Source organism: Sinohyriopsis cumingii, chromosome 9, assembly GCF_028554795.1.
Source record: "Sinohyriopsis cumingii isolate HCF-2022 chromosome 9, ASM2855479v2, whole genome shotgun sequence".
Classification (NCBI taxonomy): domain Eukaryota; kingdom Metazoa; phylum Mollusca; class Bivalvia; order Unionida; family Unionidae; genus Sinohyriopsis; species Sinohyriopsis cumingii.
In genome coordinates this window covers 2,930,059-2,947,342 of record NC_142969.1, presented here as the reverse complement: position 1 = coordinate 2,947,342, position 17,284 = coordinate 2,930,059, and the positions used below count along the sequence as shown (strand labels likewise).

General features: G+C 35.8%; 1 protein-coding gene across 1 annotated transcript in view; it reads right to left on the bottom strand.

Moving 5' to 3' along the window:
* Nucleotides 1-17,284, bottom strand: part of LOC149791178 (FAST kinase domain-containing protein 4-like) — a 44,379-nt gene continuing 27,095 nt past the window's right edge. The window contains exons 5-9 of the mRNA XM_089969628.1: nt 12,432-12,562; nt 10,317-10,434; nt 9,396-9,474; nt 4,881-4,998; nt 1-1,868 (exon numbers count right to left, since the gene is read on the bottom strand). Coding sequence (XP_089825754.1) covers nt 1,755-1,868; nt 4,881-4,998; nt 9,396-9,474; nt 10,317-10,434; nt 12,432-12,562 — 560 coding nt within the window. The 3' untranslated portion in view covers nt 1-1,754. The remainder of the gene's footprint in view (nt 1,869-4,880; nt 4,999-9,395; nt 9,475-10,316; nt 10,435-12,431; nt 12,563-17,284) is intronic.

Below are 17,284 nucleotides of genomic sequence, written 5' to 3'. Positions count from 1 at the left end.
TACAGCTTATTATTTATTTTATCAATAAACAACAATTATTTACAAATTCCAATTATCACGCATTTATTCAGTAATTTATAACAAACTCCAGAATAGATGGGAATATTTACACTTCATAAATCCATTCATGCAAACTGTACCTTTGTAAATTCATCAAGATTCCATTCTAGCACTTTTATTATAATACATTCTTCAAAAATGGTAACTGATAATCACTATACAGTCATTCTTAAAGCCACCAATCTGGCCAATCTGTGTTGACAATCAATAATTAAAATTCAAATATGGCATCCAATATTTTTCCGATCAATGGCTGAAATTGCATTCCGTTATAGGATTTTATTTGTATTTAAAATGATGGTGGAGGAAATTTACATTTCTACATGTGCAAAATCTGTAAATTCAAAATTTTTATAAGTGTAAAAGAATTAAAATTTCTATGTGTGCAGATTGTGTAGAGGAAATTCAAAATTATGTATGTATAAAGAAAATTTAAATTTATATGATAAGTGGAAATTCAAATTTCTATATGTGTAAAGAAAATTCAAATTTATAGGTGTAGAGGAAATTCAAAATTCTACATGTATAAAGGAAATTTAAATTTCTATGTTAAGTGGAAATTCAAATTTCTATATGTGTAGAGGAAATTCAAATTTCTGGGGTTCTCTGGGTTCTTCCACCACTATTTATACTGGCTGCCATGGATAGCCTACCCTGTGCTGAAAAATGGCAATGAACCCTACAACAACAACTTTTATCAACATTTATTTGAGTAGCTGAAATATTTCTTTACTCTCTCTTTCTGTGTTATTCTCCATAAGAAAGCATATAAAAACAGAACAGAATAATGTAATTTGCAAGTATTCTTAAAGTGCTGTTTATGACAACACCATCTGGATGGCTTATCTAATCAAACTATTAATGGCGAAAGTATTCAATGACTTTAAGCAATGAAAATGTTAATGACAAAACTATTGAATGCCTCTATGCATAAGCAAATCAGGCTATAAATAGACAAGACCTGTTTTCCTCTAAAATGTTTAAGCATAAAACTCATAATCAAGCTTAAGGTCTGAAAATTTAAACATGCTGTCAAATTCAAAGATTAACAGAATCTCAAATTTATTAAAACTTTCTAAACTTTCATTCCTTTCATGGTATCCTAACATTACATACTGCTGATCAGTTTCTAGGCATTATATTCAGAAGAAGACCAATACAGTGACTGGAGTCCTTAATGCTGGGTCTTAGACTATCATGCACTGATATCATTTAGTCCAATCTTGTGCCTGGAGTCCGATAACTAACTGAATTCAGGGTACAGCCTATCATGCACTGATATACCAGGCAGTCCAATCTTGTGCCTGTACTCCTAGAACTAACTGAATGTGGCACGCCTAATATGCCCTGATATCAGGTAGTCCAATCTTGTGCTTGTACTCCTAGAACTAACTGAATGTGGCATGCCTAATATGCCCTGATATCAGGTAGTCCAGAGAGCTGCTGCATAATGTTATGTTACATTAAATAAAAGGAAAATAATTAATCAGGACTCACAACAAGGTAAAACTGATGTCTTAATGCTTAGAGTTTAATAAAGTGCCTTCTCAGGTTTATTTAATTCAATCTGTATTACAAGCTTCTTTTACTGGTAGGCAACTGTACTGATTTTGACCCTGATATCATCTGATGGCTTTTACCCCACATACAAGTACAGTTCCAGAGAGAATACAGGTCAAGGTCATATATCTTTTCTATGATACAGTAATTGGTGAAGTGTCTGATACTACTGCCTTCATCATCTTCTGTTCCAGATACTGGATACCCTCCACTGTTGTCTTACAATGGGACCATTCAAAGTAGGGAATCTGAAATAGGGTAGAAGGACCCATATAATATAAATTCATAGTAAACAATGATTATACACAAAAACCACAATAGAGAATCTGAAACAGGGTAGAAGGACCCATATAATATAAATTCATAGTAAACAATCATCTTATACAAAAACCACAATAGGGAATCTGAAATAGGGTAGAAGGACCCATATAATATCAATTCAAAGTAAACAATGATTATACACAAAAAACACAATAAGGAATCTGAAATAGGGTTAAGGGGCCCATATAATATAAATTCATACTAAACAATCATCCTACACAAAAACCACAATAGGGAATCTGAAATAGGGTTAAGGGGCCTATATAATATAAATTCGTACTGAAAAATCAGCTTAAACTAAAACCACAATAGGGAATTTAAAACAAGACTTAAGGCCACCAATAATTTAAATTCATACAGAACTATCAGCTTATACAAAGATCCTAACAGTGAATCCAAAATAGGGTTAAAAAAACACCCATATAATATGAACTAAGACAGAACTATCATCTTATACCGAGACCCTAATTGGGAATCTACAATAGGGTTAAATTTAAATTTATACGGAACAATAATCTTATACTGAGACCCTAACAGGGAATCAAAAATAGGGTCAAAGGGCTCAAGTAATGAAAATCATACTATACAAATCATAAATATTCTAGCATAAAAGTTAGAAAATCTGGTTTATCTGCAACATATGGATGACATCAGTCAATCCTAACCAAAAAAACCACTCATTCTGGGCAATGTCTTTCATTGCAACATATGGAAGTCAATCAATCCTAACCCAAATAAAGCACTCACTCTAGACAATGTCTTACATTGCAACATATAGAAGTCAGTCAATCCTAACCAAAATAAAGCACTCAATCCGGGCAATGTCTTACATTGCAACGTATAGAACTCAGTCAATCCTAACCAAAATAAAGCACTCACTCTGGGCAATGTATTTCATTGCAACATATAGAATTCAGTCAATCCTAACCCAAATAAAGCACTCAATCCGGGCAATGTCTTTCATTGCAACATACAGAACTCAGTCAATCCTAACCCAAATAAAGCACTCAATCCAGGCAATGTCCTTCATTGCAACATATAGAATTCAGTCAATCCTAACCCAAATAAAGCACTCACTTTGTTTATTTTTTTTTGTGTAAAGCTAAACTGCAACATATGAAAACTTGAAGCAGTAACTGTTGTTAAAAGACCTTTGGGGTAAATAAATCATTTTGTACATATGCTCATTGAATTTTTATCATGTTATATATGATTTATTATTTATCTGTTTGAAGTAAATATTTTTTGTACACATGGATTAAACCTTTTCCTCGCCAAGGATTAGCATGTAAAGATAAAGGATTTGAATTGTGCCTTTTTTTTTTCATTATACATATTTTAATTATGAATTAACATTGTTTTTATCTGAGTTTATCATAGTATAAACTGTCAGTTGCCAACTCACACAGCAAATAACACCCTATAAAAACAAAAGCATAGAAACCATATTAGACATGTATAATCATACAGCATTTTACCCAATACTATGAATAAAATTGGTTTTTGGGAATTGAAAAATTTCAAATTCTGAACATTATAATAAATTCTGAATTTATTTAATATACTGTTATTACTGCAATATATGAAAGTCAATCATTCCTAATCCAAATACTGCACTCCCCATCATCAATACCTTTCACTGTCACATACTGAAGTGATTAACATGCTTTTCTTATCCGACACCTTTGTCGATAGGTAGATTTTATTTTAATGACTGCCATTGGTAATCTGGTTTTGGCATGTCAGGCAATAAAAGTATAACAACTGAGCAAATTTTCTCAGGTGGACCAAACAGAATGAAAAACAATAACCAATTAATGCTGCCAGAAAAGAAAGTTATAGCTAAGCCTTTGAAAAACACAGTAATTAGCAATTTGGCTGGGTAAATAATAGCACTTAAACATTCTGAGAAAATAGTTTATCCATTAATGTAATAAACAATCTTTACGATACACATACACACACAATTCTTTATAAGGGAGTCACGCTATAATGAAGCATACTGCCATGAAGCTCCCATATAGTGTTGTAACAAGGAAATACTTATATATATATATATATATATATATATATATATATATATATATATATATTGTACTTTACTATAAGGTGATATATACTAATTCCATGGACAGTGTTATAAAGCCCCCCACCCCCTCCAATTATGTGTGCTTCCTAGTGCACTGGTTTCAAAATTAGGGTAGGCAGGTGGTTTTTTGTTTTTTTCTTTTTAAACATTATATATATATATATATATATATATATATATATATATATATATATATATATATATAGTTTGATTTTTTTGTCATTTTTTTTCAGCATAGGGGAAAAATGTGTGGGGATTGGCAATGAGAAAAGGGACAATATAAAATATTTCAATGGAAAATTCCTGAAGAATATTTAAAATGTCTCAACAAGACAGTGAAAGCTTAAGACAGTACAAAAGTAACTTAATCAAGCAAAGTTTACCCTGTAAAATATCTCTATTTAAGATCAATGAAGGTTTACACTGCAAAATATCTCTATTTAAGATCAAGGAAGGTTTATGCTGCAAAATATCTCTATTTAAGATCAAGGAAGGTTTACACTGCAAAATATCTCTATTTAAGATCAAGGAAGGAATATCTCTAAGATCAAGGAAGGTTTATGCTGCAAAATATCTCTATTTAAGATCAAGGAAGGTTTACACTGCAAAATATCTCTATTTAAGATCAAGGAAGGTTTACACTGCAAAATATCTCTATTTAAGATCAAGGAAGGTTTACACTGCAAAATATCTCTGACAAACATCAAGGAAGGTTTACGATGCAAATTATCTCTGTTTAACATCAACAATGATGACAATACACTCCAGGAAAGTGATTCCTATGTCCAACATGTTTTGCAACATAACACAGATGTCAACAGTATCTGACATATTTTTATAACTCTCTTACTGTAATAACTTTGAATCCCAACTTGCTGAGATGTCTTGCACACATGACATGGAACCCAAGAGGCTGTGGAGATTCACCAATTGTCATGTCATGAAACTCCAACACTTTGATAGCAGTTCTGGAAGAGAAAAAGATGTATCAGCTTGTGTGTAATGGATCTGATACCAGAAAGGTAGTGACCACCAAAGTTTTGCTTCAAATATAAATTTTGTTACAGTAGGATTCTGCAATGTCCCACCTACCAATGGCGTTATGATGATGTACGCAGAGTACTGACCAACTTTCACCAGTAGTGGTGTGACCAATTACACCCAACTTCACAGTGCAACATCCACCTGTTACAGATAAAGTCAGGTGGGGGGGAATTGATAGTAATGTAATCAGGTAAGAATTTTCAGTAAAATGTAATTTACTAAAACATTTCTTTTCTCTGTCAACTACATTATCCAATCACATTAATAAAATGAGAATGGGTAAAAGTATGAGGAAATCCAACCCTGTACAGACATTAAACTGGATCCAAACCCAGTACAGACATTACACTGAATCCAACCCTGAACAGACATTACACTGCATCCAACCCTGTACAGACATTAAACTGCATCCAAACCCTGTACAGACATTAAACTGCATCCAAACCCTGTACAGACATTCCACTGCATCCAACCCTGTACAGACATTAAACTGCATCCAAACCCTGTACAGACATTAAGCTGCATCCAACCCACTACATACATTACACTGCATCCAAACATCTACAGACATTAAACTGCATGCAAACCCTGTACAGACATTACACTGCATCCAACCCTGAACAGACATTCCACTGTATCCATCCCTCTACAAACATTACACTGCACAGAAACATCTACAGACATTACACTGCATCCAACCCACTACATATATTACACTGCATCCAACCCACTAGACAGTACACTGCATCCTACCCTCTAAACACATTACACTGCATCCAACCCTCTACAGACATTACACTGCATCCAACCCACTACAGACATTACACTGAATCCAACCCTGTACAGAGATTACACTGCATCCAACCCACTACAGACATTCCACTGCATCCAACCCTCTAAATACAGTACACTGCATCCAACCCACTAGACAGTACACTGCATCCAACCCTCTAAAGACATTACACTGCATCCAACCCTCTACAGACATTACACTGCATCCAAACCTCTACAGACATTCCACTGCATCCATCCCTCTATAGACATTACACTGCATCCAACCCTGAACAGACATTACACTGCATCCAACCCTGAACAGACATTACACTGCATCCAACCCTGTACAGGCATTCCACTGCATCCAACCCGCTACAGACATTACACCGAATCCAACCCCGTACAGAGATTCCACTGCATCCAACCCTGTACAGACATTACACTGCATCCAACCCTGTACAGACATTACACTGCATCCAAACCTCTACAGACATTACACTGCATCCAACCCTCTACAGACATTACACTGCATCCAACCCACTACAGACATTACACTGAATCCAACCCTGAACAGAGATTACACTGAATCCAACCCTGAACAGAGATTACACTGCATCCAACCCACTACAGACAGTACACTGCATCCAACCCACTACAGACAGTACACTGCATCCAACCCTCTACAGACAGTACACTGCATCCAACCCTCTACAGACAGTACACTGCATCCAACCCACTACAGACAGTACACTGCATCCAACCCTCTAAAGACATTACACTGCATCCAAACCTCTACAGACAGTACACTGCATCCAACCCACTACAGACAGTACACTGCATCCAACCCTCTAAGACATTACACTGCATCCAAACCTCTACAGACATTCCACTGCATCCATCCCTCTACAGACATTACACTGCATCCAACCCTGAACAGACATTACACTGCATCCAACCCTGAACAGACATTACACTGCATTCAACCCTGTACAGACATTCCACCGCATCCAACCCACTACAGACATTACACTGAATCCAACCCTGTACAGAGATTCCAATGCATCCAACCCTGTACAGACATTACACTGCATCCAACCCTGTACAGACATTACACTGTATCCAACCCTCTACAGACATTACACTGCATCCAAACCTCTACAGACATTACACTGCATCCAGCCCTGTACAGACATTCCACTGCATCCAACCCTGTACAGACATTACACTGCATCCAACCCTCTACAGACATTACACTGCATCCAACAGTCTACAGACATTCCACTGCATCCATCCCTCTACAGACATTACACTGCATCCAACCCACTACAGACGTTACACTGCATCCAACCCTCTAAAGACATTACACTGCATCCAACCCTGTACAGACATTACACTGCATCCAACCCTGAACAGACATTACACTGCATCCAACCCTCTACAGACATTACACTGCATCCAACGCTCTAAAGACATTACACTTAATCCAACCCTGTACAGAGATTACACTGCATCCAACCCACTACAGACATTACACTGCATCCAACCGTCTACAGATATTGCACTACATCCAACCCTCTACAAACATTACACTGCATCCAAACCTCTACAGACATTACACTGCATCCAACGCTCTACAGACATTACACTGCATCCAACCCTCTACAGACATTACACTACATCCAACCCTCTACAGACATTACACTACATCCAACCCTCTACAGACATTACACTGCATCCAACCCTCTACAGACAGTACACTGCATCCAACCCTCTACAGACAGTACACTGCATCCAACCCACTACAGACAGTACACTGCATCCAACCCTCTAAAGACATTACACTGCATCCAAACCTCTACAGACATTACACTGCATCCAACCCTCTACAGACATTACACTACATCCAACCCTCTACAGACATTACACTACATCCAACCCTCTACAGACATTACACTGCATCCAACCCTCTACAGACATTACACTGCATCCAACCCTCTACAGACATTACACTACATCCAACCCTCTACAGACATTACACTACATCCAACCCTCTACAGACATTACACTGCATCCAACCCTCTACAGACATTACACTGCATCCAACCCTGTACAGACATTACACAGCAAACACATAATGACTGCCCTCCTGAAAGGCTAAACTTCTGCTAACAAGAGTTAACACAACTGAAGATTATACGTTTATATGATAAATTTATACATGGGAAAAAGTGATACAAGTGCCCTACGTTTAAGTTTTCTGGGCAAATGCAGCATCTGCCTTTCTTGTTAGTGTTATTGCGATTACTGCCATTGTTGTTACTTCTGTTATCACTGTTGTTGTTTCTGGCACACAAATTATGTTGGTTTTGTCTTGAATCAAGAACTTTCCAATAATTTCTTTATTCAATATTTTGACTCTGTTACTGACAGACTGACTATTATTATTCTTGTAATAGTTTTGGAACTTTCATAAATAACGCCAGTGATAATCTTGAGCTGAAAATAAATATGCCAAGACCATATAAAACAAAAAACAATTTATTCAGTGGTCCCCTCCTTGTTTAAAATAACTATGAGAACCATTCAATAACTTGGTGAATAAAATAAGTGTACAAACATCTGGACTTAATTATCATTCCTATCCATTTCATTTCCATTGCTACAAAATGCATAACTGATGATGTTCATTTGAATCTTTCTGACATCAAATTCTCTTAAATGATCAGTGAACTCTCCTTGTTTTTTAGTTGTACTGCTTTCAATTTTCTGTCTAACCTCAGTATCTTGAAAACGACATTTTGTGCTTTATTGCAACAACTTATTCCTTCATTGTCAACTAAACCAATACCAAACTAATTTGTGGTCTTATTGGTTATTGTCATCTTAATAATTATTATTGGCAATAACAGCCAGTAATTATCAATTCCATCCATCGTTTCCATTCATTTTGCTTGCTTGGTGTGAAATCTAATTAATGAAGTCAGATTTTCGATTTTCAAAAATGTTAAAGGGAGATAACTATAGCTCTTGTATCTTGGCATGTTAAAAGTGCACTGACAAAACAGCAAATGCAATACTAACATAGAATTGTAATCGAAATAAATGTAAAAATATAGATGAACAGGATTTGTCCCAGAAATTTTATTTATTATTTCATTTCCTTGAAATAAAGACTACCAATAAAACCACTGTGATGTCATCACATTCAATGGCTGCAGTTGTTTGTATGTGCCTTGATGGCTTGTATGGGATTAAAAGCTGTCATCACTGTCAAGAATCAGATGCTACGATATCATGTGAAAATTTAGCAGCACCACTGAAATAGTTGACTTTCAAATCCATGCATTCTGCCTCTGTACTTTTCAGTTACTTTAAAATGCATTCATCATTTTGTCTGCATTCCATTCTATTTTCACCGATAAAATTACCTGTTGCAGGGTCTGTATGCACACTTAAGGGAACACAATGAACTCATTGGGTCGACTGTAGCAGTCGTTTGGGGAAGAAAAAAATACAACTAAGAATCAAACAAAACATGGAATATTACTTCATATGTTCTTGAATGTTCTTGTGAGCCGTTTCTCTGGCTACTGGCTTCCCCTTTTTGTTTAAATATAACACAGCATCTGAAATATGTAAAGAAACATTTCAGACATTTGCAAATTTTATCATGAGCATTGATTAGATTATATCTAACAATCTTCCAAGCAGCAAAATATCTAAAACAAATTACATATATTCTCCAGTTAATTCAGTAGAATGGAGTTTGGTGACAAGAGAAAAACAAATGCATTGCTATGGCTTGTTTTAATCACAGACTTTTTAAAACTTCATTCTTTGTGTGTATGTATTTGAATCAAAAGTGACAAAAGGACAGAAATGGTGCTAATTTTTAGAAATGCATGCAATAAGAGATACATTACCACCACAAGGATATATACCATAACAGGACTGGTGATAGAGTGGAACATAAGGATTATTAATGTCTTATAGAGTGACATTTTTGTAACACATGGAACCCAACCACATACCCTCCATTCCACTACCAAGCCCTCCCTAATCTTTAGAAGCTCTAAGCGCTTTACAACATTTAGACAACACCTATAAGATAAAAAAAAAAAAAAATAACAATATTATTACAAAAACAAACACCATGAAATTAGAAAAACATTAAAAAATAAAAAACATCCTGAGAATATTTCAGATAGGAAACATTATTAGGTCTTTAAGTTTGTTCTTGCAGTTGAAGTAAGTGATTTTTGAGAGCCCTCTTGAATGTGATCACTGTGTCTAAGTTCAGTGGGCAATTCATTCCACATTGCTGGGCCCTGGTATGCAAAATAACCCTGTCTATATGACTTTGTTTTCATAGTGGGAATAATGAGTATATGATTGTCAGAAGAGGAAACCATTGCTACACTGTCTATAGCTGGTTATTTGTCATGAATGGAAAAATTAAGGTCCTTACCAACAACATAACCATAAGGTACAACAGCATCCATCTGCATGCAAGATTTGACAGGGGCCATATTCTTTAAAATTGACATCACAGAACCTGCTGCAGTGCGGTTTGATCTCCTTACAAGCTAAAATATACAATATAAATTTGAAAGTACTAAATAAGCAATCAAAGCTGCATTATTTCATAAATAATTTTTAACTGAGATAATAGCATGACATGATTCTGTAGTTCTCAAAAGGAAAAGTATTTGCTAAATTTAAATTTAAACCAGCATCTATAAAATAAAAAAATATGAGAAGTCCCCCGTACTGTTGTGTAGTCGGACTGCTGGGCAGATAAGATAACATCTAAATAATCTTGGGTGAATCAGAGGGCATTGTTAGTTAGAGATGCACAATGTTCTCCCCTAAGCCATTTACTATTGTGGTTCCAGTAGTCAATCATTTCCAGTGTTTCCCTTTACGCACATTTGTGCATCAGGGATGCAAGCTGGAGAAAACTGACGCACACATTTTGTTGCCGTGCATTTTTTTTACGCAAGGGATTTGCATAATGTGATCAGGATTTTTTTAATATCCAATGCGTTGGACGAAGGGTGGCATCGTGTATACTTTGAGCATATGCATTGACTGGTTCCCCACTTTCTTTACTCCCTGTGTTGGGCTCCTCTATTCGTATAGCGGAGTGGAACACAGGGAACATACGAAATATGGAACCAGACTAGCATAGGCAATGTTATGACGGAGTAGCTTCCCCTAATCTCGCTAGCTCTCTTGCTATTTCCATCGAGCTCAGCAAGATGTCATCTTGCTGTTTAACCTCAATGCTTGTTGCACTAGAAAGTGATCTTCAGATTAAAACTAAAAAAGAAGAAAGTGAAAGAAGCAGAACACAAAAGAGTAACTGTGGATCTAACTTTAATTAAAAATGGAGAAAATAATGCCCTTGACTGGAATACGGTATTCATACATTAGGATTACCGGTGTGACTTACGATCGCGTGATTGCGAAGACTGCAAAAGTGAATAATCCTTTCGTGATAGGGTTTAAGAATTTGAACAAATCTGCCCTCATTCACCAAAAGATATCTGGAGAACACATTATAACCCAAGACTATCTTTCACAACAAAGAAATCAGTAAACTTGCCGAGACAAATGCGTTTATTTGGATTTCACAGTCAAGGGGTCATTGCAGATTTTGTTGGTTTTTAACTTTGCTGCAATAAAAGAAAGACCTTAAAGTTCAAGTGTAACTTATTAGAAACAAGATGAATCATTACCCTCCTTGATGTTTTGATAAATTTGTTCTAGGACGAAGTACAAAGAAACTGATGATAGTACACATTTTATGACAGGCAGTAAATTGACTGCCACTCGGTTAGAAAGATTTATTAGGCTTTTTGTATTGGCTTGTATGTAATATGTTGGTCTGTAATATTGCTTCAAAAAGATTATAAGGAGACTGTTAAAAGTACGATTTTAAAATAAAAATGAACTAATAAAATTATTCTTTGAATGGACTATGCATTTGTTTCTTAATTGTGCATGTTGGTTTATATGTTTAGAGAGAGAGAGAGAGAGAGAGAGAGAGAGAGAGAGAGTATGTTGTGCAAGTTGCAATATCCTATTTCAAGCTGAAAAAGTACTAGTCAGATGAAAATTTGTCAGTATATTTTTGACCCCCACATTTTTTATTTGACCCCCAGTTCTGACACCAAGGTTTTATTTTTTACCCTCAATTTTACACCCCTGGGGGATACACTGCATTTCAAACTATTGTGGTCCCAATAGGCTGTCATATCAACTCAAGAACATGTGGTCCCAATAGGTGGTGTATTTTATATATATATATATATATATATATATATATATATATATATATATATATATATATATATAATTATATATCTTTCAGTATTGTATCATGTTGTTATGCACAAAACTGACAAAATCCATGAACTTCTAAACCCATATAAATAACCAAATTACAAAACTGTATACCAATGAATTTAAACTGATTCGTAGTATATAGCTCTTTTCTATAAAACAAAAATAATAAACAATTTTAAAGTGTATAACAGGTGTTCCTAAAAGTCAAGTTATAAAGCTGTCTGTTTCTTACCAAAGCATCTGAACATTCAGCGACATCGTCTGGCAATGACGGTCCAGTATAGTCAGGCAGATCCAACTTAGCAGCACCAAACAGATTCTGAAGCCGCACATTGCACACTGCCAGGTCATAGGAACTTGATACTTAAAGGAAAGAATTGCCCATGGTTACCCCCATATAAATAGGAACAAAACTGAGAAAAGCTAAGACATAATTTGTCATTACATTGTAACAAGGTGTAAAGCCAAATGTGTCATTTCATTGTGACAATGTGTAAAGCCAAATGTGTCATTTCACTGTGACAATGTGTAAAGCCAAATGTGTCATTTCACTGTGACAATGTGCAAAGTCAAATGTGTCATTTCACTGTGACAATGTGTAAAGCCAAATGTGTCATTTCACTGTGACAAGCTGTAAAGCCAAATGTGTCATTTCATTGTGACAATGTGTAAAGCCAAATGTGTCATTTCACTGTGACAATGTGTAAAGCCAAATGTGTCATTTCACTGTGACAAACTGTAAAGCCAAATGTGTCATTTCATTGTGACAATGTGTAAAGTCAAATGTGTCATTTCACTGTGACAATGTGTAAAGCCAAATGTGTCATTTCACTGTGACAAGCTGTAAAGCCAAATGTGTCATTTCACTGTGACAATGTGTAAAGCCAAATGTGTCATTTCATTGTGACAATGTGTAAAGTCAAATGTGTCATTTCACTGTGACAAGCTGTAAAGCCAAATGTGTCATTTCATAGTGACAAAGCAAGACCCAAATGTGACATTTCATACTGGCAAAGCTCAGATCCAAACATGTCATTTTATACTGGCAAAGCATAAACACAAACATGTCCTTTCATATGGGCAAAGAATTGACACAAACATATCATTTCATATGGGCAAAGCATAGACACAAACATATCATTTGATATAGGCAAAGCATAGACACAAACATATCATTTCATATGGGCAAAGCATAGACACAAACATGACATTTGATATGGACAAGCATGGAAACATTATGACATATTATACTGGCATAGCATAGACAAAAATATGTCATTTCATACTGGCAAAACATATACCCAAATGTGTCATTTCATAGTGACAAGAGTAGACTGGGTTCATAATGAACTATGAATGATAAATTCAAAGTCTTTTCCCAAACTTTCAAAGACCACAAACAGAGATTTCCAAGACCTATTTTTGCTAACATTGTGTATACAGGTTATATGAGAAAACAACGAATGCCAAATACTACAATATTGTTTACTGATTAAAGTCAAACTATAATTAATTTCCTAAAATAGCATTATAATGATCTGGAAGATAGGTCAATATTTGTTATTTTTTCAGAAATATGTAACACACGTGTCAGATTTAATACAAAATAAATTGTTCTCTTAACAGACATCAGCACTGCTTTAAATGCATTATTATATTTGCTTTTTCTCTCTTCAATCATTTTGGAAAGAGATGCCACCACTGTCATCTTTTCCTCTCCTCTTCTCCTAAGAGCATTTGACTCTGTGACAAGCACAATAAGTCCTTTTAACTCTGCCTCTTCTGCTTTCTGTACAGAGGAAGCATGTAGACTGGCAATGTCAGCTTCAAGACGCAGCTTTTTGGCTTTAAGTTCTTCCACTTCATCCAAGGCTAACTCCCATTTCTTTCCTTTTTGGTTTTTCTTCTCATCCTTCTCCTCTGCTTTCTTCTTATCCAGATAGACATGGTACTTATGTCTTGCAGAGGAGGCATATGTCATCATTTCATTGCTAATGACGATTTCCAAAGGTCCACCTGCTTTTCTCATTGTGTCAATGATTAGCCTTTGAGCTCTGAGGCTTTCTCTGCTGCGGTTCTCAACAGATACCTGTTTGTTGACAGAAAATCCTCTCTCCACTGTTGCCTGCCCATGTGACAACAACAACATTTTCTGGAGAACATTCCAAAGTTCAACATATTCCTTTCTTTTAGAAAAGACAGAATAAAACACTTCATCAAGGCTGTCATCTGTTCTATTGAAGCATTTCAAGGGATGATTGTCCGATTGGATAACTTCATCCACGCTATTTAGACACAAATTACCATTTAAAAAATGACTTCTGAAAAAGTGAAACAAATGGGGATGTATAGTCAGACTATAGATACACAAATCAATTTCGGCAATGTGATTTTAAAAAAAAAATTTTTTTTATACCACTGGGGAAAAAGGTCGAGGGTCGGCAATGAGAAACAGGGACATTCCGTCAACTGGAAACAAATTTTTTCGTTCTTTTTTTTATCTGCCTAATCAAATGACTTGACTTCCTACAGTTAAAGCTTCACAGCACACGTTATCGCTATTTTTTTTTTACTCGCAGTTCAAGAACAAAAACTTTTGCTTAACTCTACTATAGTGTACGCATGCGTACTTTGAAACTGTTTATCCGTGAATTGAATTTATTACAATGGATGTTTCTATATTAAACCAAGGAACATTATTATGTAGAACAAAATTTTTGAAAATGATTTTTGTCCCTCAAACGTGTTAAATAAATCGACAGAATAAATTTAAACGGGCCCTCTTTTGCCATATCTCCCAAATCATCAAACTACACAATATCTTATTTTATACCCGAAAAGTAACGAGTTACCATTATTTTGCCCAAAACTACCAATAGCTTATACTTCTGCATCTTTGTTCCACTAAATGAACAGTATGTAGTTACTAATTTGCAACTTACCTTTGGCATGACTTGTAGGACTCCTTCTCCCATTGAAGCCAAGTTGATCGTCTTTTTACACAATGTACAAAACGCCTTTCGTTTACATAATTTATCCTTTTGCAGCCATTCCTTGTATTTCTCTTGTTCAAGCCAGATATCGTTGAAAGAGCAAAGACCTGGCATTTTTAAACACTGAAGATGTAAATCGACTGAACAAATTTGGAATCCTCGAGCGTAATACTTTCGCACACTTTCTACGTAGAGTGAATTAGTGTAATGAACATTTTGATTGGCCAAAGCTGATGGACTCGTCCAATCAAATTGAACGATTCGTCAAAAGAAAGAAGCCAGGAAAACCAGCTACATCTGAAGCTAACGACCTTAGGCAATTTTATTTGTGACTTCCTTTGATGAAGTGTGTAGCCGTCTTGCTTTGATGAAGAGTGCATGTGTTATTGAAGTCGCCGCCGAGGCCAACTTTGGATGGCCAAACAAAGCCTCTTTTGTTATTGCAGCGGCAATGAAACTGAACGGGTCATCAAAAGTATGAAACCAGGATAACTAGATTACTTCCGAATCTAACAACCTCGGATAATTTTATTTGTGATTCTGGAAAGAAATTACAAATTTTTGGGGTTTATTTCAATTTTCAAAGATTTTTAAAGACCTCAGGGTAATATGCTCGATTTTCCCAAACTTTCAAGGCCTTGAAAATGCTACCTCATTTTTCCCAAACTCTCAAAGACCTTCAAAGACCGTATGAACCCTGGTAGATGCAAATGTGTCATTTCATAGTGACAAATCATAGACCCAAATGTGTCATTTCAAAGTGATAAGAGTAAGACACAGATGTGTCTTTAAATATTAGCAAAGAATAGATCCAAAACAAGTCATTTTATACTGGCAAACAAATGACACATATATGTCATTTCATACTGGCAAAACAAAAACATAAATATGTCATTTCATACTGGCAAAGCATACAAACATGTCATCTTATACTACCAAAGCAGAAATGAGCATTTCAGTTCAAACTAGCAAAGCATCAACACAACCATGTCATTTCATACTGATAATGCATACACCCAACTGTGTCATTTCACACTGATAAAGTACAGACATGAATGTGTCATTTTGGCCTAGCAAAACATCAAAACATACACCCAACTATGTCTTTTAACAATATCATGTTATAGTTCGATCAATGACTGACAGGATGTCATTAATGTGCATTTTATTACCACAAAGCTAGCCTAACAAAACACTGTGCACAGAAAAACATTTTGTGGGGTCAGGGTATAGTGAGTCATCATTTTCTCAAATTATCAATTTTTTAAAATAAGGTTTTCTTCAGTTTTTTATGCAGTTTTTAGGTTTCTAAAGTCAAACCGAAAGGTTTGGTTTTTCGATGTTTTTGAGGTCCGCTTCTAACCCTGATTATCATAAATTTTAAATTGTGCATGATGTGACCTCATACATTGAATGGTCTGTCATATCATAACACAGGCAAGGTTCCACTGGCAATAAAGTCAGCGAGCATGGTCTGAATATGTCACAACTAGACCCCAAGTTGTAGATTACCTTGTGTGGCCACAACCGAACGTTCAGTGAAGTTGTTGTTGTTGTTGTTGTTGTAGGGTTTAACGCCATGTTTTCAGCACAAGATAGGCTATACATGGCGGCCAGTATTAATGGTGGAGGAAGAACCTAGGAAAACCCCGGAATGAAGTACCCACCCACAAGAAGCTACCAGCTCACATATCCACACTGGCCGAGCCCGAGACATGAACCCACGCAGACAGAGGTTAGATGGCAGTGATCCATGATGGAGAGTGATTTAAAGCACTCAGTCACTCAGGGCCCCTCAATGAAGCTTGAATTTTATTCATGGAAAGTTTATATTCTGTCACAGCTGCTCATATCAACAACCACATACAAGACTAATCAGCAATTCTACTCTATTTTCAGACAGAGTAAGATCTGGTGCTGTTTCTGTATTTGCGTGAGGGTTTGGAATGCATCCTGACATGTGACTGATGAATGACATAAATGTGAGGTGTAGGTTAAAAATTTTGCTATGATGCATTGGAGCATGCTTATTTTTGTACCAACATGGAGACACATTATACCGATGAGCATATGTATATGTCTCCTGTCCATC